The sequence below is a fragment of the Phoenix dactylifera genome, chromosome 8 (assembly GCF_009389715.1).
Source record: "Phoenix dactylifera cultivar Barhee BC4 chromosome 8, palm_55x_up_171113_PBpolish2nd_filt_p, whole genome shotgun sequence".
In the NCBI taxonomy this organism is placed as follows: Eukaryota; Viridiplantae; Streptophyta; class Magnoliopsida; order Arecales; family Arecaceae; genus Phoenix; species Phoenix dactylifera.
Genome location: NC_052399.1, coordinates 15,183,623 through 15,209,333, shown reverse-complemented (window position 1 = coordinate 15,209,333; position 25,711 = coordinate 15,183,623). Strand labels below are relative to the sequence as shown.

Here is a 25,711-nt window from a genome sequence, read left to right as displayed (position 1 = left end):
CAAATTTCGAAACTTTAATTGAGTAGAACCTCCAGATCTCTCTATCCTCAATTTATGTAGAGTATACTTACCATAACTAACTCTTAAGCCATTAGTCATGTTTAAGGTCACTACATGATCTCCATAACTTAGAATCCAAAATATCTAGGCTTAATTTAAAATAAGTTAACCTTGGTTTTCCTCAGTAATTCGATTAGACAATCTACATTGATCTTCTTTCCAAAAAGATTTACTTCAAATTCAATGGGTTAGAAGTCATTGAGCCAATACACTATGATTATAAATTAACTCTATCGATCTCCAGATCTTTCTTCACTAAGATTCTTAACATCCATCAGCAATGCTATATATTATAATTCATATAAGCATCTCATGACCAAAGTCTCTACTCAATATGACATTTATTAGTAGCTTTATCAACAATGACAAAAGATCCTGCTCAAATCTTAAACCTAGGCTTGAGTTTTAAATTTAACACATCAAATAGTCTTCTACAATTATAAGTAAAATCCAGTAGCCCAATCCGAACATGAGGATTCAAATAATTAGAATTCCCCCATCAATATGCCAACTCAATAGCCTCAAAATAAAATCAAATATATCAATAGAAAATAGACCTATTTGTAATATCCAAACATGCCAATACCACATACATATTCAACTTCGAAGAACATTCCTTTCAATATTATGAAATCTTCTTAGCTCACTTCAATACTATGGAAGATCTACGTACAAATCTCACTCTAATAATTAGCAACAAAATCAAAAGTACAATCACATCAAAACCTATATCAAGTTTGAACTTTCAAGTCATTTAAATAATATATGAGCATGGTATAACCGATATGCCATTGTTGACCTTCCTATACTTATCTTAGGTCAAACCCCTCTTATCATGATCAAAGACAATTTATACTTTCCTTCCACACTCATCAAAAACCAAATCCGATGCATACATTTTATCACAATGCCCAGTGATCTTACATCTTAAGCACTGAATTTAATTGTCATGTTCCAAGTGATCAGAACCTTAAGCTATGATATATCTCTGTCACAATACCTAGTGATCTTAAACATATACTCAGATTTCGATTTGTCACTATCCCCAATTATCTTAAACGTCAAACTTTAATGCCACTAAGGCCACAATCCTTAGTGGTCTTAAACCTTAGATTATAATATCATTTCTGTTACAATCTCAAGTGCTTATAAACCAAGGCTCTGATAGTTTTTCTATCATAATTTCCCACTCACACTCATCTGAACCTAAACCTTAGGATACCTTAACCTGGCTCTGATACCACTCTGTCACGCCCCGAACCCAGCACCCGGGTTCGGTACGCGACCGGCCGCATGAGCCCTAGAGCAGTGCCCTAAAGATCATGCAAGGCCTATGATTAACAAAAATTCCAATAAATCCACAACTAATTTAATAATTCAAATAGACAAATCCGACATGTCCAAATAAACAAATTGGTTCAATTACAAAGTCTTCAAATGTTCATCGACATAAAAGAAGGATAAACAAACTAACTAACTAATAACTCGGGTACTCGCACTCGGCGCCCATCCCATCCAAATCTATGCATCCTGCAACTCTGGTAAAGAAAAAGAAGAAAAAGGGGGTGAGCTTTACAGCCCAGTAAGAATCCCTACACTTCCGAACCAACACAATAATAATATGAATTTGAAAGCCACGATAAATCGATGCACATTTCATGAAATCATAAACCGACTATCAAAAGGCTCAAATAATCAATATAAGTATGCACGTCAAATATCAATGAAAGTCCAACCACGCAAGAATGATATAGCATACGATAGCTCATAAATCTTCATTAATATTTTCAATGCTTTTTCTTTCCATTCTATATTAACTTGATCCGGATCAATTATCTTTCCGACTTTGGGCTACATCCCGGTCACGTTTCCGGCCCGTGACGGGGCAATCGATAGTATCACATTTCCAGCCTGTGATGGGGCAATCGATAGTGTCACATTTCTAGCCTGTGACGGGGCAATCAATAGTATCACATTTCCGGCCTGTGATGGGGCAATCGATAGTATCACATTTCCAGCCTGTGACGGGGCAATCGATAATATCACATTTCCAGCCTGTGATGGGGCAATCCATAGTATCACATTTCCAGCCTGTGACGGGGCAATCGATAATATCACATTTCCAGCCTGTGATGGGGCAACCAATAATAACGAGATAAGCCCAAAGTCCCTGTTCATTTAATCAATTCACAAACACACATCCATTCCCTTTTCCACTTTATTTCCGACCTAGTCTAACCATGGTCACGTTTCCAGCCCGTGACAGGGCAATCAATATAACATGGTTAGTCCATGCCACCACATCCATAAATCCAATTATGCAGATATAGGTTATACACATACATGCATCCATCATAATTCCAATCACAAGCCAACACGACCAAAATATAATTTAATATAAACCATTTTTGCTTTGTTTGGGTCATAGCATATCAAACATATATAGTGCAAAAATATGTATATCATGTAGGATTGGCGTACAAGGATTCTTACAGAAATTGTAGACAGACTCAAATACAGATCTGGATCACAACCTACGAGCTGGGGTGCTGAGTCCCCTGATCAAAACCTCCTGGCACCGCTGACTCTTCCCCTACAACATCAATTATAAATCACAAACTAAATTATTTAATATTTAAATATTCTAAACCATAATTCACATCTACTATGGGTCCATCACCAGGTTCCCAAACATCTCAATCCCTCCAGATCTAGGACAGTCGGGGTGGCCTGACTCCCACCTTGCACCATCGGCCTATGTCGTCGCCAGCCGTGGCCACAGCCATGTCGGCGACGATGGCCGGTCCCGATGAAGAGACCAACATAAAGGGATGATTTCTCTCTCTTCATGGTTGGGAATACATCTCCCCTTTTCCATTTTCTTTGGTCCAAGGGCAGCAGCCGCCACCTGCCCAACCCTCGGCCACCACTGGTCGGACCGTCGCTGGCCGCCACTGTTGCTGTCACCAGCGATGGTGGCCGACCAAGAGAGGGAGAGAAGAATTTTCTTCTCCTGTTTCTTCTTCTTCCCCCAAACCAACACTGCCTCCTCCCCCTTCCTCCATTGTCAACCGAAGTCCTCCCCTCTTCTCCCTTCATCAGTCGGAGGCCCTCCTCATGGTGGCTCGGCCCCCCCACCCGACGGCACCCAGCCGCCGTCGTCGCCGCCGGTGGCCAACCGACGAGGGGAAGAGGAAGAGGGGATGGGATCCCGAGGAAGAAGACCTCGGATCCACCCTTCCTCATCACATACACAGCCTAGCAAACCCTCTTCGGCCTTCACACGAACCCGACCAGCCCCACCGCCATGGATCCCGACCAACCCGACGGCCGGCGGCGGCAGGATCCGGAGGAGAGGAGCCGAAACAGGGGTACCCTGTTTCGGACTCTTCCCCGACGATCCGCCGGCCAAAATCCCACCCACACGACCCAAAAACCAAGCAATGAAGCGCAAGGGGCTTACCTTAGTCCGATGGGCGTGCTCCGACGGCCTTTCCGGCGACGAAATCGGAGAGGAAACTCGGATTTTTCACGCACGGGTCCAAGGCTTCACCGATTTGTGGGGATCTCCTTGAAGGGAGGAAAAGCTTTCCGGCTTCCTCCACGGCCGGCCGGTTCTCGGCTCCGGCGCTCAAACCCCTCCGGCGATCGGCCTCTCCAACGCCGCCGCCCCCTCCCCTCAAGCGCCCTCCTTCCACGATCGTGCCTAGGGCACAATCATAAAAGGGAGACGGGCCCGGTCTTTTCGGGCCGGCCCGTTATCCCTTTCTTTTTTTTTTATTTTTTTATTTTTTTTTATTTTTTAAGGGTATTACATCATTAACAATGAAGCACTGATATATACATTACAACAATAAAGCGCGAAAAGTAGAATCCAGAAACAAAGTTTTAAGTATAGAATTACTTTTAACTCCGTTTCTCTAATCGAAGAACAGAAGGCAGTATCTTCATCTACCCAGATACAACTGCCGTTTACTCAAATAATCTGGTAGACATGACAGCAAACCATGCTTCTTGCTCCAGGCATTGCCCACTTAAACCAGTCAAGGTTTTAAGGTTATGGAATAGGACTTTTGCTCTTGTATGACGGAAACTGAGAGGTTCTTAACATCATTTTCCTCTTCATGAGCCTACAAGTAGTCAATTCTTGCAGGTATGTATTTTATAAAATGAGAAAGCTGTGATGGAGATGTTAATTATAAAGATTAGCTTTCATTTAATGCAGAACCAGAAATAGAGTCTCAGCACTAGAGCTCCTATCATCCATTCAATACAAATAGGTATTGCATACACTCTCCAATAAGAAAGATTGAGTCCATCCATTTCAAGGACCCACCTTTACCTTAATGATGAAGATTAAGCACCATTATATGTTGGTGTTAGATAAGATCATATAGTAAGAATATTACTGCAAATACCAAGAAAATAATTGAAACATAGCACTTGTACTGAAGTTTTAACAACCTTTACTAGTATAAAAGTTGATGAAGGATGATATGAGCTCCAAATTGTGGCTGAAGAGTAATAACGGTATAAGGAGCATGAGCATAGGAAGGTGACAGCTCAAAGGAAAAGTGTTGGAGAATAGTAGCCAAAGCCATCTTTGCTTCTATCGTTGCAAAACTCTGACCCAAACATATCCTTGGTCCCCATCCAAAAGGAAAGAATGCATTTTGAACTTTTGATGCCTTTGCAATCCCTTCTGAAAATCTCTCTGGATTGAACTCATTGGCATCTTCGCCCCAAAATTCTCGATCATGGTGGATGAGGATTGTGGGTAGCCAGATATCGGTGCCAGCAGGGACAGAGAAATCTCCTAGCTTTGTTTCCTTGATTGCACGTCGAAAGAGAGAGGTTGCGGGTGGATACAATCTCAAAACCTCATAAAGTATCATGGTTACCTGTAATTGAAGTTAGCAAGTGTAAATAGACAGAAAGAAGTGTGACTCTAGCCTATTAGAAGTGAAACAGGTGTGACGTTTGCGTGAAGCTCCGGAACCGGACAATATCTGGCAGAGGAGCCCTGTGTTCCCCCCTCATGTGGCCCCCACGTGAGCACTAGGTGCCTCACGTGCCCCGCGCAGGCGGGGGCATGACATTTGGTATCAGAGGCGAGGACGGCTCTTGTCCGATAATGGGAAGGGTATGAGGCCCAATAGTCCCACATCGGAAAGACTCGTTCTAGAGCCTAGGCATATGAGGCGGGTGTCTCCAAATCCTGTAGACGCGTTTCGGGCAGGGGAGCCCTATGTTCCCCCCTCATGTGGCCCCCACGTGGGCACTGGGTGCCTCACGTGCTCCGTGCAGGCGAGGGCATGACAACAGATATCTGGATAGCAACAATGAAGGGCTGATGCTCACAATTTTCAAGTGTCCTACTGACTCAAAATCAGGTGTATTCTTCCCACAGATTTTCAGAACTTCTTCCCTCGCTCTTTGTTGCCAATTTGGATGAAAGGACAGGAGAATCATCGTCCATGTTAGCCACACTGAGGTTGTCTCTTGACCAGCAAAGTAGAAGAGCTTGCACTCTTCTATCACCTCATCGATCGTAATACTATAGTTCTTCTGATCATTATTGTTACTGAACTGCAGCAACAAGCCAAGCAAGTCGGTGCCGAGAGATCCTCCCATTTTCATGGAATTCAACTTCTTTTCGATCATATTTCTTAGCATGGTCTTGATCTCTCTGTCTATGTGCATTCTCCTCTTATTCTTTGCAGTAGGGAGGAATCTGCACCAAATGCGTAATGAATGCTAAAAGAATCTGAATTAAGTACCTAAACCACACTATCTAATATGAAGAGAACAGATGTGCATCATACAATCATAATAATAATAATAATAATAATTTCACCTGAATCCTGGTATATAGGGGACTCGGGCAGCTTCTATGACCAGGACAGCTTGCTCCTTTTGCAGTTCAAATATTTTCGTTCCTTCCTCATAGCTGCTTCCAAAGGCTGTTCGAGAGATCACGTCTCCTGTCAGATTCTGAAACTCAGGCCAAACGTCTATCTCACAAGATCCCTCAGCGCTAGTTAAGTTCTGCCATCTTTTTATTAAATCAACACAGCTGATCAGAAAGGCAGGCACCATTCCCTGTAACCAACAAATGTCACGTAAGAACTACCCGCTACGTTCTATTTAACAGACACAAACACGCACGCACAGCACTGTTGCGTGGATTTTTCCACTGCAGATCTATTGTTATCCAAGCTTAGTTATTAGGTCTCGTTTAATATTAATGTTATAAAAGGGGATGCATTCAATCAACAGAAAAAAAGTTCTGACTTTCAGGCTTAAAGTTTGTTGCATTCATCTATAATGTCAACAAGTATATTGAATATAAGAACATTGTTGGAGATGATGGCTTGAACAAGCACTAACACTTTGCAATTTCCTATGACTTTTCCTCTAATCTACAAGTCATTATGAGGTATCTTCTACATTTCACTATAAAAAACGGACTTTTTCTACCACTCCTACCATCTATATTATTTGCAATTTGATTAGCAACTAATCAACATCAAAGAAGTCAAGAAAGCCTTCGTTTTAGGACAACACTGCGAATGATGTTAAGATAAAAGCTTTTCTTCTGAGACTTCTAGTGGTGAATGGTAATTGTATTATATCCCATCCCATACATGATTAGTTAGCTTAGTTGGATGATTAATAGCATTAGAAATAAGTTATATTTATGCTATATTTATGATCCAAGAGGATTCCTAGATCGATATAAACCATTTTGGCTACTATGAATAGGGCTAGACAGGATTCAGGAGCAAGATCCGCCACATCAGGAAGCTGAGTCACAGACCAAATTTTTGAAGGCCATAACTTGGTCATATGACGTTCAATTGAGATAATTTTTTTTTTACTTAGTTAGTTTTTCGAGACATACAATGTGATGCCCCGCCATTTAGGGGGCAACCCTTAGCGATCGAGGCCAAATTCTATTATTTGGGCCTGAAACGGATCGATCAAACCGAAAGTTTTCTTTTGAGGTAAGATTTTGACCGAATGTATCTCTCTATCAGAAAAGAATTATATTGAGCGACAAAAGGCAGAGTTGATGTAGAAGTCGACATCTACCTTCTCAAGAATTTTAGCTTTTTCTAGAAGATTTCTACTAGTGGTATCTATTTTAGAAAAGAGAGTCCTACTAGAATTAGAATGAGCGAACAGAAATAGAATCCCACTAGAATTAGGAAGACGAATTCAACCTAAATTATGTAAGGGTGGACCTTACTGTTATAAATAACAGCTGTGTAGCTTAGTTTTTAAGATCACCAATGAAAGAAAAGTAGATTTAAACTCTACTTTCACAATTTTTCTATCTTCTTTTAACTTTTTTGTGAGAGATTCGAAGTTGAAAGAAATTTTTTTTTTTTTCCCGACCGGATTAATTTAGGTCTCTTCTTTACTATGAGGCAAAGGAAGTAGGATTTCAAAACCTTCAATTTTTCAAGGTGAAAGGCCGGGGTGATGACCCTCCTTCGCTTAGCCCACTCCTCGCCTTCGAGACTGGCGACCCCCCTGGCTAGAAGCCTTACGAGAGGGTTAAATGGTGGTTTCTGGAACTGGCCCAGCTTATCCAACAGCACCTCCCTCATCGTCTGTGGGTCCCACAGAATCACCCTCGGAGTTGTTCCAATCCACACCAGAGATGTCTTCCCTGTGCTCCCAAATTACCCAAGAAGAAGCATCAAATCTTCAAGTGATGCCGGAATATCATGACGGTATCCAAATCAAGCGGCAGTTTTCTTACCGTATTTCTGAACTGTCTGATAAGCGAATGGCGCGACTCGTGGCACAATCTGATGGGTGAGAGCGATGGGCTTGGACCATGCTTCCTTTACGGCTTGCATCTCATCTTTCATGTCCCCATAGAGGATCCTGTAAGGATTGCCTCGGACACCTTGCTCCCTTAGTTGCTTCTCCAGAGCTTTGGGCTTCCACCATAGGGAGTAGAACGCCTTCAGCCCACAGAACAGCAGGACAGCGAGTACAGAAGCTAACGGAAGAAGAGGGAGGAACTCTCCCATGGTTCTCTCTTCTCTTGTTTATCTTTAGTTGAAACTTGGAACTTGGAAGTTGCGAGGGGTAAGGAAGTAGCAGTAGGTAATGCCATTTTATCGGCCATGAAGTATCAAACTTCGTCTTTGACTTGTCCGCAAGTCCAAAGAAAGTGCTCTGCCTTGGGAATCAAGTTAGAGAACAAAGCTGGAGCTGCGGAAGCTTCTGTGGTTAAAATATTTTAATGGCGTTGGGCTGCTTCTACTGGCTGTGTGAGTGGAGTTGACTTTGTGCTTGTCCGAACTTGGAAGAAAGAACATGCAGCCAGCGGAATCGAGGTGTGCGTGAATAATTTATGCAACAAAAAGCCGGCCCAGGACGCATTCAGCTCATTAAAAAAAAAAAAAGGTTAATTATGAAGCTTACTGGGCCCATCTTGAAGCCTATACGGAGCAAGAAAGAGATTAAAAGACTCCATTAAGCTCAATAGATGGCGCAGATCTAACAAATCCCACGTTCTTTTCCATGGTTTTAAATTCCAGTGAAAAGCTTGAGAACTTTCGTAAGCATGTATAGATAGAGAGAAAAAAGCCATCAGCCTGCACGCTATCCCTCATTTAAATGGAGAAACTGGAGATCTGACATGGAGACAAGGTACTGATCAATAACGAATAGGAACCATGACTTCAAATTCTTAGCACCATAAGAAAATTTGCTATTACAAATGAAATGATCACAACCCTTTTTTCCCTGTTTTACACAGCAACTAGTTGCTTCCTAGAGAAACATGAAGCAACCACCTGTGCTCTGTTCGTGTGTAAAGACCTAACGATCTAAAATTTCACCTCATTAACAATGGAGCACTGATACAGACATTACAACAATAAAGAGCGAAAAGTAGAATCCATAAACAAAGTTCCAAGTATAGAATTACTTTTAATTCCGTTTTTGTGAGGACCTGTGCGGGCGTGTGTTTAGTCCTACATCAGTTATTCGCAAGGTAGATCTTGGGTATTTATACAGGATCAAGGAACCCAAATAATACCTTCCGGCTAGCCATTTTGGATGAGGTCCTGGGTTGTTACAAATGGTATCGGAGCGGACCTGACCCATAACCTATGTGGACTAGGTGATACTGCAGTACGGATCCATTGGGGCTGACCACGGGTCAATCGTGGTGTTTGTGATTAGATTTGAATAGATTTGAACCTTTAGCCTGACGAGGACGTCAGGGCTTGAACGGAGGGAGTATGTGAGGACCCGTGCGGGCGTGTGTTTAGTCCTACATCAGTTATTCATTGGGTAGATCTTGGGTAGTTAAACAGGATCAAGGAACCCAAATAATACCTTCCGGCTAGCCATTTTGGGTGAGGTCCTAGGTTGTTACATATGGTATCAGAGCAGACCCAGCTCATAATCTATGTGGACTAGGGGACACTGCAGCACGGATCTATTGGGGCTAACTATGAACCGATTGTGGTGTTTGTGATTAGATTTGAATGGATTTGAACCCTTAGTTTGACGAGGACGTTAAGGCTTGAACGGAGGGAATATGGAAGGACCCGTGCGAGCGTGTGTTTAGTTCCATATCGGTTATTCGCTGGGTAGATCTTCGATACTTATACAAGGTCAAGGAACCCAAATAATATCTTTCGGCTAGCCATTTTGGGTGAGGTCCTGGGTTGTTATAGTTTTTCCGGTCAAAAGAACAGAAGGCAATATCTTCATCTATCCAGATACAACTGCCGTTTACTCAAATAATCTGGTAGACATGACAGCAAACCATGCTTCTTGCTCCAGGCATTGCCCACTTAAACCACTCGGCTTCAAGGTTATGGAATAGGACTTTTGCTCTAGTATGATGGAAACTGAGAGGTTCTTAACATCATTTTCCTCTTCATGAGCCTACAAATAGTCAATTCTTGCAGGTATGCATTTTATAAAATGAGAAAGCTGTGATGGAGATGTTAGTTATAAAGATTAGCTTTCGTTTAATGCAGAACCAGAAATAGAGTATCAGCACTAGAGCTCCTATCATCCATCCAATACAAATAGGGATTGCAAACACTCTCCAATAAGAAAGATTGAATCCATCCATTTCAAGGACACACCTTTACCTTTACATATATGTTGGTGTTATATAAGATCATATGGTAAGAGTAGTATTACTGCAAATACCAAGAAAATAATTGAAACAGAGCACTTGCACTGAAATTTTAACAACCTTTACTAGTATAAAAGTTGATGAAGGATGATATGAGCTCCAAATTGTGGCTGAAGAGTAAGAACTGTATAAGGAGCATGAGCATAGGAAGGTGACAGCTCCAAGGAAAAGTGTTGGAGAATAGTAGCCAAAGCCATCTTTGCTTCTATTATTGCGAAACTCTGGCCCAAACATATCCTTGGTCCCCATCCAAAAGGAAAGAATGCATTTTGAACTTTTGATGCCTTTGAAACCCCTTCTGAAAATCTCTCTGGATTGAACTCATTGGCATCTTCGCCCCAAAATTCTCGATCATGGTGGATGAGGATTGTGGGTAGCCAGATATCGGTGCCAGCAGGGACAGAGAACTCTCCTAGCTTTGTTTCCTTAATTGCCCGTCGAAAGAGAGAGGTCAGGGGTGGATACAATCTTAGAACTTCATAAAGTATCATGGTTACCTGTAATTGAAGATAGCAAGTGTAAATAGACAGAAAGAAGTGTGACTTTAGCCTATTAGAAGTGAAACAGATATCTGGATAGCAACAGTGAAGCGCTGATGCTCACGATTTTAAAGTGTCCTAGTGATTCAAAATCAGGTGTATTCTTCCCACAGATTTTCAGAACTTCTTCCCTTGCTCTTTGTTGCCAATTTGGATGAATGGACAGGAGAATCATCGTCCATGTTAGCCACACTGAGGTTGTCTCTTGACCAGCAAAGTAGAAGAGCTTGCACTCTTCTATCACCTCATCGATAGTAATACTATAGTTCTTCTGATCACTATTATTACCGAACTGCAGCAACAAGTCAAGCAAGTCGGAGCCGAGAGATCCTCCCATTTTCATGGAATTCAACTTCTTTTCAATCATATTTCTTAGCATGGTCTTGATCTCTCTGTCTATGTGCATTCTCCTCTTATTCTTTGCAGTAGGAAGGAATCTGCACCGAGTACGTAATGAATGCTAAAAGAATCTGAATTAAGTACGTAAACCAGACCATCTAATATGGAAGAGAGTGTAAGATATTTTATGTCCCACATGACCAAAATGTTGAATGACTTTTGGTTTATTTGACTCCTAAGTTACTTGGCTCTTTCAATTTCCCATAAAGTGTGTTAATGGTCAAATTTGTGAGAAGTTAATTTCCTCTTGGAACTCGTACTTTGATGGACGGTGGAGAGTCTTATGGTATGTAGAAGGTTGGAAATGTGGTCCTCTCTCTACCCTATAAATGAACACTATCTCCATCATTTTGGTGTATATGAATTGAGGGCTAAGTGAGAGAAATCATAGTGTCTACTCTAAAGATTTCAACAAGAAGAAGAAGACTTACTCTCATGGATTCCGGTATGTCTTCTAAATTACTTAAGCCTTATATTTATATTTGTGAAAAGCATGATAGTTGAAGGTCTTGGGATTTATGTTTATTAGATCTCTTATGTGTTTAGATCTATCTTATTGATTAACAGAGAATACACGTGCATCATACAATCATAATAATAATAATAATTTCACCTGAATCCTGATATATAGGGGACTCGGGCAGCTTCTATGACCAGGACAGCTTGCTCCTTTTGTAGTTCAAATATTTTCTTTCCTTCCTCATAGCTGCTTCCAAAGGCTGTTCGAGAGATCACGTCTCCTGTCAGATTCTGAAACTCAGGCCAAATGTCTATCTCACAAGATCCTTCAGTGCTAGTTAAGTTCTGCCATCTTTTTATTAAATCAACACAGCTGATCAGAAAGGCAGGCACCATTCCCTGTAACCAACAAATGTCACGCAAGAACTACTCGCTACATTCTATTTAACAGACACAAACGCACACGCACAGCACTGTTGCCTGGATTTTTCCACCGCAGATCTTTTGTTATCCAAGTTTAGTTATTAAGTCTCGTTTAATATTAATGTTATAAAAGGGGATGCATTCAATCAGCAGAAAAAGAGTTCTGACTAAAGTTTGTTGCATTCATCTATAATGTCAGCAAGTATAATGAATATAAGAACATTGTTGGAGTTGATGGCTTGAACAAGCACCACCACTTTGCAATTTCCTATGAATTTTCCTCTAAATAACAAACTTTTTCTACCACTCTTAGTTGGTCCCATCTATATTATTGGCAATTTGATTAGCAAATTGTCAACAAAAAAGAAGTCAAGAAAGCCTTTGTTTTAGGACAACACTGCGAATGATGTTAAGATAAAAGCTTTTCTTCCGAGACTCCTAGTGGTGAATGGTAATTGTATTATATCCCATCCCATGCATGGTTACTTAGCTTAGTCTAGCGATTAATAGCATTAGAAAGTTAAGTTACATTTATGCTATATTTATGATCCAAGAGGATCCCTAGATTGATATGAAACATTTTGGTACTACGAACATGGCTAGACAAGGTTTAGGAGCAAGATTCGCCACATCGGAAAGCTGAGTTGCAGGCCAAACTTCTGGAGGCCATAACTTGGTTGTACGACGTTCGATTGAGATGATTTTTTTTTAAAATCAGACAGTTTTTCGAGATATACAACATGATGTCTGCCCTTTAGGGGGCGGCCCATAGCGATCAAGTCCAAATTCTATCGTTTGGAGCCCAAAATGGGCCGGTCAAACCGAAAGTTTTCTTTTCAGATAAGATTTTGATTAAATGTATCTCTCTATTCAAGAAGAATTATGTAGAGCAATAAAAGGCAAAGTTGATTTAGAAGTCGAGACTACCTCCTCAAAAATTTTAGCTTTTTCTTAAAGATTTCTACTAGTAATATCTATTTTAAGAAAAAAAGTCCTACTAGGATTAGGAAGAGAAATCTGACGAAAGCAGATAGAAAAAAAATCCCAACAAAACTAGAAAGATGAATTCAACCTAAATTGTGTAACGGCTATGTACGTTAGTTTTTAAGAACATCAACGAAAGAAAAGGAGATTACACTCTACTTTCGCAATTCTTTCATCTTCTTCTAGTTTTTTTTAAAGAGAGATTGAGTTGAAGGAAATTTTTTTTTTTTTTTCCGATCGGATCAATTTAGGTCTCTTGTTTACTAGGAGGCAAAGGAAGTAGGATTCCAAAACCTTTAATTTTTCAAGGTGAAAGGCCGGGGTGATGACCCTCCGTCGCTTTGCCCACTCCTCTCCTTCGAGACTGGAGACCCCCCTGGCTAGAAGCCTTATCAGAGGGTTAAACGGTGGCTTCTTGAACTGGCCCAGCTTATCCAACAGCACCTCCCTTATCGTCTGTGGGTCCCACAGAATCACCCTCGGAGTTGTTCCAAACCACACCAGGGATGTCTTCCCTGTGCTCCCAAATTACCCAAGAAGAAGCATCAAATCTTCAAGTGATGCCGGTATATCATGACGGTATCCAAATCAAGCAGCAGTTTTCTTACCGTATTTCTGAACTGTCTGATAAGCGAACGGTGCCACCCGTGGCGCAATATGATGGGTGAGAGCGATAGGCTTGGACCATGCTTCCTTCGCGGCTCGTATCTCATCTTTCGTGTCCCCATAGAGGATCCTGTAAGGATTGCCTCGGACGCCTTGCTCCCTTAGTTGCTTCTCCAGAGCTTTGGGCTTCCACCATAGGGAGTAGAACGCCTTCAGCCCACAGAACAGCAGGACCGCGAGTACAGAAGCTATCGGAAGAATAGGGAGGAACTCTCCCATGGTTCTCTCTTCTCTTGTTTATCTTTTGGTCAAACTTGGGAGGTGCGAGGGGTAAAGAAGTAGCAGTAGGTAATGCCATTTTATCGGCCATGAAGTCTCAAACGTCGTCTTTGACTTGTCCGCAAGTCCAAAGAGAAACTGCCCACGGTTTTGGACGTATATCGGACGCTCTGTCTTCGGAATCAAGTTAGAGAATAAACCTGGCCATTAGGGCGGCTTGCATAGCTTATCAAGTATGGATGGCCAGAAACGTTCGGGTATCTGGCGGGCTTAGTCCATCCTCACGTTTCGTGATGGAGCGGACTCAGGCACAGACAACAGAGATTCTTCGGATAGGGTTAGACTACAGACTATTGACAGCTCGGGATACCTGGTGCCCCCACATTGCTTCGGCAACTCCTCATACGGTTTTCTTCACCTGGAAGCCTCCACCTCCGAGTTTCCTCAAGGTCAATTTTGATGGTTCTGTTTTGGATGGAGGTAGGATAGGAGGGGTCGGGTAGGAGGGGTCGGGTTTGTCATCAAGGGCCCGAGTTCGAGTGTGGTCACAGCGGGGGATGTCAGATCTTCGATACCTCGATTTCCAGAACAGTGTTACAGACGGCTTGGATGGGATTGCATTATGTGCGGCACGTGCTTCAGGCAACCTCCATCCTCTTGGAGCGTGATTCGGCCACGGTGATCGGCTAGGTCCAACGGGACACAAGTAGAAATGGAGATGTTCATCTCCTGCACCGTGATATTTGGTTGATGGTGAGGAAGGGCATTATATTTCAGGCTATGCATGTATATCATGAGGCTAACAGAGCGGCGGATTAGGTTGCGGCATATGTAACGAGCTACTTAGGAGGCACCCTGTGGGTTGGAGAGGGTGAGATGTCTGTTGCATTTCGGAACCTTTTGTTTGCCGATTCTATTGGGTATATTCGTATCCGTGATGTATGAAATATTCGTTTCAGCACAAAAAAAAAAATAAAAAAAAAAACAAAAAAAAAAAACAAACAAACAAAGCTGGAGCTGCGGAAGCTTCTGTGGTCAAAATATTTTAATTGCGTTGGGCTTTTTCTACCGGCTGTGTGAGTGGAGCCGGGCCACCGTATGTTTGACTTAGTGCTTGCCGGAACTTGGAAGAAAGAACATGCAGCCAGCGGAATCGAGGTGTGCGTGAATAATTTATGCAACAAAAAGCCGGCCCCTGACGCATTCAGCTCGTTAAAAACAAAGGAAAAAACGTTAATTTTGAAGCTTACCGGTCCCATCTTGAAGCCTATATGGAGCAACAAATTAAGAGACTAAAAGACAATTCTATCGCCACTGGGATTTATATAACAATAGTTTGGGGAAGAATCCACTCCATTAAGTCCAATAGATGGCGCGGATCTAACCAATCCCACGTTCTTTTCCATGGTTTTATATTCCAGTGAAAAGCTTGAGAACTTGCCTAAGCATGTAAAGAAAGAGAGAAAAAAGCCATCAGCCTGCACGCTATCCCTCATTCAAATGGAGAAACTGGAGATCTGACATGGAGACAAGGTACTGAACAATAACGAACAGGAACCATGACTTCAAATTCTTAACACCATAAGAAACTTTTGTATTACAAATGAAATGATCACAGCCCTTTTTTCCCAGTTTTACACAGCAAAGTAGTTGCTTCCTAGAGAAAAATGAAGCAACAACCTGTGTTCTGTTCGTGTGTAAAGACCTAACGATCTAAAATTTCACCTCTCTGCTATGTTTTTCTTCAAATTCTATTGGAGGACGAGGAGAATGTTGGGGAATGAAAATAAGTGCTAACCGTTGATTAACCTTTCTTTCGAGCAAAGCTGACTATTTGAATGAATTTGACATTCAGATTTGAACGAATTTGAAATTCAGATTTACAACTATTATGGCAGCTATGAATTTCTGGAATTGGGCTTCTCCTTCACTTGCCCGGAAGACTCAGACTCTTCTGGTGAGTCCGTTCCAACACGCCCCCGCATTCGAATGTGCAGTTCTTGCACATGAAGATTGTCTCGAAGATGCGTGAACCTCACTACTGATAGAGATTTTGTAAGTAGATCGGCTATCTGATCTTTTGACGATAAAATGACACTCTCAGTTATTTCTTCATCACCTGCTCTCACACGGTATGAAAACTGATTTCAATATGCTTCGTTCTTGCATAGAAGACTAGATTGGAGGAGAGGTAGGTAGCATCTATGTTGTCACACCACAATGTAGGAGTTTCTTATAAGGGCAAATGAAGATCATTAAGTATGGACTGCAACCATTGAAGCTCTACAGCGGTATTGGACAGGGATTTGTATTATGATTCAATGCTACTTCTCGCAACTGTTTGTTGTTGTTTGCAACTCCAACTAACTAAACTTGCACTATGAAAAACACTAAGCACCAACATTTCTTCTGTCATCACAGTCCCCAGCCCAATTAGCGTCGGTGTAACTATGCAGAGTGTGACGCGAATGAAAGAATAACTGGAGACCATAGGAAATTGTATTTTGAGATACCTTAGTATTCTTTTAACAGCTTGCCAGTGAGATACCCGGGGTTGATGCATATATTTGCTGACTTTGTGGACTGCGAATACGATGTCTGGTCTAGTAAAGCCCAAATAGTATAAGGCGCCAACAGTACTTCGATAGAGATGAGGATCATCAAATTCTTGACCTTCAAATTTTGATAACTGACAGGAAGTAGACATCAGGGTGCTACAAGGTTTAACTTTATCCAGAGAGACCTTTTGTAAAAGATCAACGATGTACTTTCATTGAGTGAGGAAGATACTAGAGGGTATTCGTAAGGCTTCCACTCCAAGAAAAAAACTTAAGTTGCCAAGGTCTTTGACAGAAAAATCTTGGCTGAGCAAGTTAATGATTTTGGTGACTTCATGAGCATCGAATTCAATGATAATTATGTCATCAACATAAATGAGGAAATAGATATGAAGTTGACCTCGATGCAATGTGTACAAAGAACTGTCCGCTTTGAAGCCAATGAAGCCATAACTCTACAGCTTATCTGTCAAGCATTAGAATTAGGCCCGGAGAACTTGACGCAGTCCATACAAGCTTTTATGAAGCTTACAAACATAGTGAGGAAAGTCTAGATGTGTGAAGCCAGATGGTTGGCTCGTATACACGTCTTCTGGTGGGTCTAAATTTGGCAGCTGTTATGATAGCTAAGAATTCTTCTTCTGATGAGTCCAAATTTGAACAAATTTAAAATTCAAATTTCAAATTTACAACTATTATGGCAGCTATGAATTTCTAGAATTGGACTTCTCCTTCTCTTGCGCAGAAGACTCGGACTCTTTTGGTGAGTCCGTTCCAACAAGCTGGTCCCCTCAGGCTCTCTTTGAAGGGCTTGGCTTCCAGTATAACTTCTGACCGAAAGCTATCACATAAATTGCAGGGAATCCTATCACACCAGTAAGATCTTCCAGCATCCAGATAGGGCTAAAAAGTCTTCATTTGGCTCATGGCACAGAAGGATAAGAAACAGGAAAAAAAAAGGGGTTTGTGCAAAGCAAGAAATTGCTGGGTACTCAGGAGCAGGGCATAAGAGACCTGGCAAAAGCATCTCATAAATGTGAGCGCCAATAGAGTTGTGAAGCCCTGACAAGTTCCAAGTAGTCATGAAGTCATGACCATCAGGAGTCAGCATAAGCACTGCCTTCTTATCATAAAAGACGACCTCGACATCTGATATGCCATGAGTTTCAGACATGCCAGAGAGCATGCTACAGCATTAGCTGCTTGTCAGACTTATCATCTCGAGTTCCATGATTCCCTCGCAATCCTGCATTCAGGGAAAGAAACTCATTTTCGCATGCCACAAGATCAGTAGCAGCATTAAGACAGAACAGCATGCCGGTCTCCATGCATCAACTTCCCCGCGAGTATCTTGATCTTGCACTAGCTGGGGACAAAAGAAACACAGACAGCAGAAATTGGAGCTAATGAACACAGATAACCGGTATAGCAAATACAGTCATTTTGTTACATCAAGTATGCACAACCAACTTGATATTCTATAGGCTTTAGGATTCCTTCTTCCTCCACTCAACCAACATACATGAGTTTGTACTATATATTTACTGGTATGTTTCCCAACATACAGTACATCTTTCAGCTGCAATACATTGGCACGGAAACAGGTTTGTAAAGGAATGGCCTGACAGTGTGAGAGTTTCCAGATGGCAAATTGTAAGTGAACTTGACCCCGGAGTGGGCATCTCCCTTCCGAGTGCACTGCTCATGGTAGCTGCTGATGGGCCTTGCTAAGCATGACACCCACCGATCGCTCTCAGGCATGGTCTCTGCCACTGTATAAATGCCTTTCAAGTTTGTGAAGGCCTGATAATTAATAACTTCACCAGATTTAGTTATGCAAAGAACAGCCACCTCAGCACCTGCAAGGAACATGACAACGACCCATGAGACCAGATACATTCACCTAAAAGCCCTTGAACAGATACCATACATAACCGCAATAGCTGAAAATTCAGCTCAACGAATCTACAGTGAAGATTACATGCAACAAGATAAGAATGCAAAATCATATAAAACTCTGATAAGTATAAAAAAATGATGGAGAAAAAATACTGTGAGTTCTGCACAAATTAACCTCCCACAAGAAACTTAAGAGCAACCTCTGAGGAAACATGACATGCAGTCAATGGCCCCACAATATGTTCTGGCTTCAACCAGTATGGTAGTCAAACCAGATAAAAAAAGAAACATTGTATGAGCCTTCATGTTCTTAGATAAAAAAACATGCAGATCTACATTGTAGTTCAGGCTTGGATTCATAATTCAGTTCTGCTTACTGAATCAGGTTAAAATTTATGTTTGTTGATTTATATAACGCTATAACAGTTCCACTTTTTTTTTATCTATCAAGATGAATTATGTACACAATATAAATAAGCACTTTATTTTTTTAATTTAGGAGTTAGAAGGAGCTACATAGGAAAATTTTCTGCATACAGGAATTAAATGGAGTATAGCTTTTTATAGAATTTATACTAGCTCATCTTTTTCATATTACACAAACCATTTCAGTTCGTACCAATTTGTAATTTACTATTGATTTAGCAAATTAGGTAACTATTTTATCATGCTTCAGACTTGCCAAGACTGGCGTCTGGCGGTTATATACTTGGCTGTGCTCAAAATTAACCAGTGTGCATCCTCTTTGTGAAGTTATTTTAAAAACAATGGTATGGAAATTTTTTTTTTTAATGGAGCATCACTTTGACCAAACGGTTTGTAGAATTACTTGACGGGAAATTTCAGGATTTTCCTGTAATCAGTAACTTCCTTTCCACCATCCACAAGCACCACTTATGTTGTTCTGACTTCCATGGACTGTTTAACAACAAGGGCAAGATGGTACTAAAGCTACAACATTACTTGCGTGAAAAACAAATTTCTTCTAAGTTCATGGTGCTTAAATAAGTTAGGTCCCTTAGCAACATAAGCATTCATCTTGAGCAAGAAGAAGGTTACCTCCAATAAGCCACAAGGAATGTGACTCATTGGAGCTTCAAAGACAAATACTGAACAACTATGCATCATATGTACCATGCCGAGGCACCATGTACTCAATACACCCTCCTTCCATATGTTCGGGGTGTCTACCAACCAATCATGAATTATTGTTGCTCTGTACCATAGCATATTGATCAACTGATTGATAATGGATGTTACAGAGTAACACAAAAACATAGACATTGGTAGTTTTCCAAACCAATATTTTTTAAGTTTTATTTGATTTTGCATGAACTAATTCTTAAATAATGATACTTTTATGTCAATTTCTGGTCTGAAGACATTGCTAGTGTAGGATGTATGTTTCCAAATGCAACAATAAAGAATGAAGAGGCCTCAACTTTTGACAAAGAAGTGTCTGAAGAAAAATCGGGCCCGCAATTAAGATAAGAATGGAGGGCCAAAAAAACACTTATAAATGCATTTTCCCTCTCCGCTTCTGTCATTAGGATTCATAGTGCCCAAATTATTTATTAAAGACAAAATGCATTCTTAAGCTTGAAAACACGTTTATCCATTAAAACAAAAATATCCAATACAGCTGTGCATCCTTGTATATCAATGCATGCCGACTGTTGGCTTGACATGTGTATCTAGCTAAAAGCATGATATAATAACATAATCATGGTCATGAACAGGAATACTAGCTGATAGTCATGTATCTCAATTCACAATGATTATCACTTATGATAGATGTAATTGGAGAGCCAAGAAACTCCTAAGACCAAATGAGCAGACAAAGTACCATAGAGCAGTTAATGAGTTAGAACTAAAGGGCACGTTTCATCTTTGACCTGACTTCTGATGGTATTAAAAATCCCAAAAAGTGGTTACAGGGATGGGAAAGCACAGTTTACATGTTTTTCTTTTCATATCCCAGAGTTTTCCTTGCTTTCATGCTTCCATGAATTGCCAAAAACCCTCATGGCACGTCTCTGTAGCAGATAAAGATGACTCAGACTCTGCCACCCGATATTCTCTTGGTAATGATTCTTCTCCAGAAAACTTGTCTTCGATCAACATGAATGGTTGGAAGTGATGAATGTTGTATGTGAATTTGTGGACAGCATTCTCCAGAAATAAAACTTCTCCATTTAGGTCAACTAAAGCAAATTACATTTATGGATGTTTATAGGGAATATATGTTTCCCAAGAGAGAAGACAATAAGTCTTTTTTTTTAGGAGGAGAAAAAACAATAAGTTGAAAGATCCAAATGAGAGCAAAGAAGTGGTTCTCAGAATAAAATAAAACAATATAAAAGAGAATAAAACAAAATAACATCAGTAGAACTAAGCCCACTTCAAGCCTCATGGCCACTATGACCTCAAATCATTCATTTAATTGTTTTGTTACCTTGGCTGAGCTGCCTCTCTCTAGCTATATCAGTCACTATAATGTGTTTAGCCATAACATAATGACAATGATTATCTTGGCTGACAAATATATCCTTTCAATTGTCCCAACACCTAACTCTTAGCAATAACTATTTCGGTATATGAATATGAACTGTGATGGATTTGAGACCATCATGAACTACAGATGAGTTCATTATCTTTATAAGATATTTAGATTTCAATTTGAGCAGGATGATCAGATTGATATCAATATATGATGCCCAGACCATTGCTGAGGATGAAGTATTGGGCATTTATTCATGCATTTTTCAAAAGTCAAGAGGCTATCTCCAATTCTTAATCAACCTGAGGACATTGATAATATTGACCTTAATGCATAATGCAAGACCCTAATGCATCAAACTTTAAAATCGCCTAACAAAGATTGCCATTAGTTTTTCTCATGATTATTTATGCAATTTGAAGAATGGCATTTCTGGGTTGTGAAACTTATTTTACAGTATCAAAAAGTCAGAAGGAACTCACTGGAACTGCAAAAATTTCTCATTAATATGCAAAGTATATCATTATCTGAAGAAACTCAAATATTTAAGCCAGTCCTGTCAAAGACCATGAGCAAGTCCTTTATTACCAATTTTTTTCCCAACACTGGTATGTCCATGGAACTTCCTAGCACTTTTCTAACTACGATGTTCATCATAACTCATCCTAAGGTGAGTATCCTTGATATTTCCTCTAATATAATATAGTTAAACTACCAATCTGATATTGAAGGCAGAGATATCATAACCATTATTTATATCTTGTTTAAAATTTGATTTCATTTCATATTTCTGTGCAGAAATTAAGCACCATTGAGCACAGCTAACAATGCAATCAGTTCCACTATCTGAGGTAATTCCTTTAGTGCAGATAGAGTTAGAGTTACAGACAATCAAGAGAAATCCATAAGAGGAAAGAAGAAATCATACTCATTACCTGTCACCATATATGAGAGCAACTTCTGCTGTTCCTCCTTTTATGGCCAAAGACATAAGAAGAATTATGGAATGTAATTTATTATCTAAGTAGGGTGTTTCTAAGCTGTCTTCCCGGAAAGAAACAAGAAGAACAAACAAATAAGGCATTTTGAAAACATCAAACTTTCCAATGATAGCAAAATCCATATTTCTGCAAGACCCAACAGAGAAATCCATCGTAATCTTAAGGCACAATCATAGTGAGTTCAAAAAATTTCTAGCCAACTACTCTTGATAGAATTATCATATCATATATTTTTGGTGCATGATTTCTTAGTTGCAAATCATTATCTAGGATACAACACGTGATATGAATCTTGCATCTGTCATAATGACCTCCTCAACACTTTCAGCCTCTCTCGTCTCATGAAGCACCATCTAGTGCTATAATAATCACAAGATAAGTTCTTGGTAAGAATTCTATAGTTTCTTGTTTTGTCATTTGTTGCATACATCCACATGTATGCACACCACAGAAAATGCTCTAAAGTATTTCCCTAGGCACATCCACTTCATCTATTTATACAAGAATTTTTGTTCCCCCGCTTCTGCATGGGAATCGGTTGCCAATTCTACCATTCATCAAGCTCCAACACAAGACAGTGCTCTATATTTCTGTGTTGAATACCAAATTCACTGTGTGATCTTTTGATCTCCATCTTACAACTTCGATGATTGTAACGAAAACTTCAACTCTTGCTATAGAATTTCATACAATTACCTTATGAAATAATCCCGTATTTTTCCACCTTTTACTTGGCATTATACTTCTCTTGACTATGTTGAATACCAAATTTACTGTATGTTCTTTTGATCTCCATCTTACAACTTCGACGATTGTAATGAAAACTTCAACTCTTGCTATAGAATTTCATACAATTACCTTTGTGAAATAATCCCGTTTTCCCATCATTTACTTAGTATTCTAGTTTTCTTGACTCCGAATCATCAGTACACTGAATTGACAGATGGAATTGGGATGTATGAATCAAAAAATTTAAGCAACGAAGAAAAAGAATTTCCATGGCTGCTGATCATGAAGAAGACAGAAGTAGAATCAGACAACAAAACAAATAGACAATAAATTGCTGGAAAGCATCAACTGCCTTAGAAATCCATGAACTCGAACATGAAAAGAAAAGAAAAGAAATTCCCGACCTAAAATTGAAAAAAATCTCATTTTTTTTTGAAAGAAAATAAGATATGAACGATAAAGTTGGAGAATAGAATCAGAGATCAAAAATCATGGATAAGACCAAAATCACCTTCCAAGACGTGATCTTCTGGTCCTATGGAAGAATCCCCACACACATCGCAGACCACCCTCCCGTGGATTTCCCCCGTCCACCCCTCCGCCGCGCCGCACAGCAGGACGACCAGAACAAGCCCGCCCATCACCACCATCGCCAGTCCTCCTCTCCTCGGCGGCTCCATCTCCGCCGACGCTTCTGCGCTTCACGAAGAGAGAGAGGCGCCCACGCTTCTCAGAGCCTACCCTTTTTCCCCTTCCGATAACAGGACACGGGAAGACGGCGGCTATAGATTGTGTCTATCTAGATGAACGGCTGATATCCACCGTCTGTGCTACTGTGTACGATCCAGCAAACATTCTAGATATCAGAGAGTAACTTAGGGTTAAGTGGTTAACAGCATCGTAAAAGAAAACCAGATCCCGAGATCTCAGAAAATTTTAAAAGTCAAAAGTCAAGAAAAATTGGGATGAACCCAGGATGGTAGTTTATTCTGATGGGAATCTTCCGTCTTGGCAGAGCACAGATTGCTCTAGCTGCGCTAGGAGAGCAGAATTTTCTGAATCACTGAGTAAACAGTCTTTCCTCCTCTCTCTCTCTCTCTCTCTCTCTCTCTCTCTCTCTCTCTCTCTCTCTCTCTCTAAACAGCAATTCATATAGCTCTTACGTGGAACAGCCAGCCACGTCAAAAGAAAAGAAATGATACAGCGAAGGAGGAATATCAACAATCGTGGTCTAGATAACATCTTCTGAGTGCCCGGTAATGAAAAAAAAAATCTAATCTGCAGCTCTGTTTGCCTCCCGAAATATATGTACTGCTTGAAAGAACTCTATCATTCTGATCAATCTGTGAATCTCACTAATCAACGAATGGCCATTTCCGTAACGGTCTATTCTCCGCGTCCAATCGATCATCGTCCATGAATCTCCCTCAAGATGGAGTCTTTTCTAGTTAGAAGCAATCAGCTGGTCCCGCTTTCTTATCTAATTTGAGAATGTTCTCCCTTCTCCATTCAATGCAATTTGAAATATTAAACTTAGCTTTGACAAAATATGAAAAGATGGACTATAGATATCCAAATTAAACTCGCTGAGAGGGCTTCCAATAACGTTAAGATTTAACTTGCTGAGGGGGGTTCTAATTTGAAAATTCTTCCGTTACCTTCTTTTCCAGATACACTAGCATGCAGAACTTACAAATCTATCGCAGGCTTTTAGTGGTCCAAGTTGTTGAATTTTAGACATCCAAGATGCTAACAAGGCTCCATTGACCATTGGTAGATGGGAGAGTAGGCGTTGAAATTTGGCAAGGGATGAGCCAGAAACTAACTAGCAGAATAGGTGCAATTCAGCAGTGAGTGGTCTATGGCTTCTGAGCATGAATTGCATGGACACGCTGGATTTCTTCTCCACTGATACTTAGATTCTTTGATGATGGAATCTTGTCACTGAGAGCTATCCAGGAAATCATTTTTATCTTTTCTAGGATAGGCAGTGAGGGAGGTATTGTTGAAGAATAGATCCCGAACCTAAAATATTTGTAGGAGAAGAAAAAAATAAAAAAAGAGAAAAAATAATTTTATTTTTTTGTTCCGCCATATTTGGTACATTTTAGAGGTTATATATACTTATGTACAAACTCCATATAAAAAAAATAATATAGGTTGATACAGAATCACGCTGATAAAGAAAAATATTATGAGTGATGCAGGTTGTTACGTGATCCCTAAAATTATGCTAACAATCTTAAACTTTGAGAACATTTTTTTTTTCAAATCGTCGATGCGGTAGCCACTAAATGGCTAGAATAAGATTTGGATTTATCCCACTGGAATGATTTCCATGCTCTGTCCATTATGCTAATGATGCTTGTTGGTAGAAGAGTTCTAAACATCCAATAAATACGTATAGAGTTGAGGACAACATTCACTAATTTCAGCTAAGTCTATGATACGTAAAGTCTTTTTTTTTTTTGGTTTTTTGATCGTAACAACCATGTCATGATCACTATAACAAAGTGATGAGTTATCAAGGGATATCCGTTATTAAACTCTTAATCTATGGAGAGCCCTAGCCTATTTTAATTTTTCGTAAATACTTGTATTGCAAACTTTCTTAGTTAGAATCACGAATATACTTGCTTATTTTGAGCTTATCAACTCATTCAAACTGCTTTTAAGTCTACGATAAATTTTTTGTAATTTGTAAGTTTCTAAACAAAACAAGCATGACTACAATTAGGAGTCACCTCAAGTGAGTGCTTTTCGGGCAAGTTATAAACACATATCTTAGAGCTCATATTGAAATTAAATCTAGTTTGAAGGTATTGTTACTATTTTTGGATTTTTATTTCCCTGCAAATTGGTGGACAACAGCAAGGTTGGGGACAGTATTTGCATGAAACTTGAATCATTCCTCACTATTATTTTTTTTGAAAGTGGAAGATTTTGTTTGTCAAAGATCTAAATGTTTAATGAATGATTTTAGAAACAAACAGACCTCATGGATCATGGTACATGTTTGTCCACTCTAGCGATTTTCTTCTTGTATTTTTGAAAGTAAAAATAGAAAATAAAAGAAACATTAAATGGACTCT

At 40.1% G+C, this 25,711-nt stretch overlaps 2 protein-coding genes across 4 annotated transcripts; both read right to left on the bottom strand.

Annotated features, from left to right (window-relative positions):
• Window positions 1–4,360: 4,360 nt before the first annotated feature.
• On the bottom strand, window positions 4,361–14,071 carry LOC103703363 (cytochrome P450 CYP72A219-like). Of its 3 annotated transcripts, none has more exons than XM_039129020.1 (5): window positions 13,656–14,071; window positions 7,518–7,738; window positions 5,918–6,162; window positions 5,422–5,794; window positions 4,361–4,961 (listed from the first exon to the last, which is right to left on the bottom strand). In XM_039129020.1, exons 1-5 carry the CDS (start codon window positions 13,930–13,932, stop codon window positions 4,530–4,532), a joined length of 1,548 nt encoding a protein of 515 aa, XP_038984948.1. In that variant the 5' UTR covers window positions 13,933–14,071; the 3' UTR covers window positions 4,361–4,529. The 3 variants fall into 3 exon arrangements, with proteins under 3 accessions (XP_038984948.1, XP_008784485.1, XP_008784422.2); XM_008786263.4 differs by lacking the exon at window positions 13,656–14,071 and adding an exon at window positions 7,832–8,180; XM_008786200.4 differs by lacking the exons at window positions 4,361–4,961; window positions 5,422–5,794; window positions 5,918–6,162; window positions 7,518–7,738 and adding exons at window positions 10,155–10,740; window positions 10,847–11,219; window positions 11,795–12,039; window positions 13,342–13,562 and having other exon boundaries at window positions 13,656–14,020.
• A 3,816-nt stretch (window positions 14,072–17,887) lies between these two features.
• LOC103703362 lies at window positions 17,888–23,660 on the bottom strand. Its single transcript, XM_008786199.3, has 2 exons — window positions 23,131–23,660; window positions 17,888–18,349 (listed from the first exon to the last, which is right to left on the bottom strand). Exons 1-2 carry the CDS (start codon window positions 23,297–23,299, stop codon window positions 18,066–18,068), a joined length of 453 nt encoding a protein of 150 aa, XP_008784421.1. The 5' UTR covers window positions 23,300–23,660; the 3' UTR covers window positions 17,888–18,065.
• Between the last annotated feature and the right edge of the window lie 2,051 nt (window positions 23,661–25,711).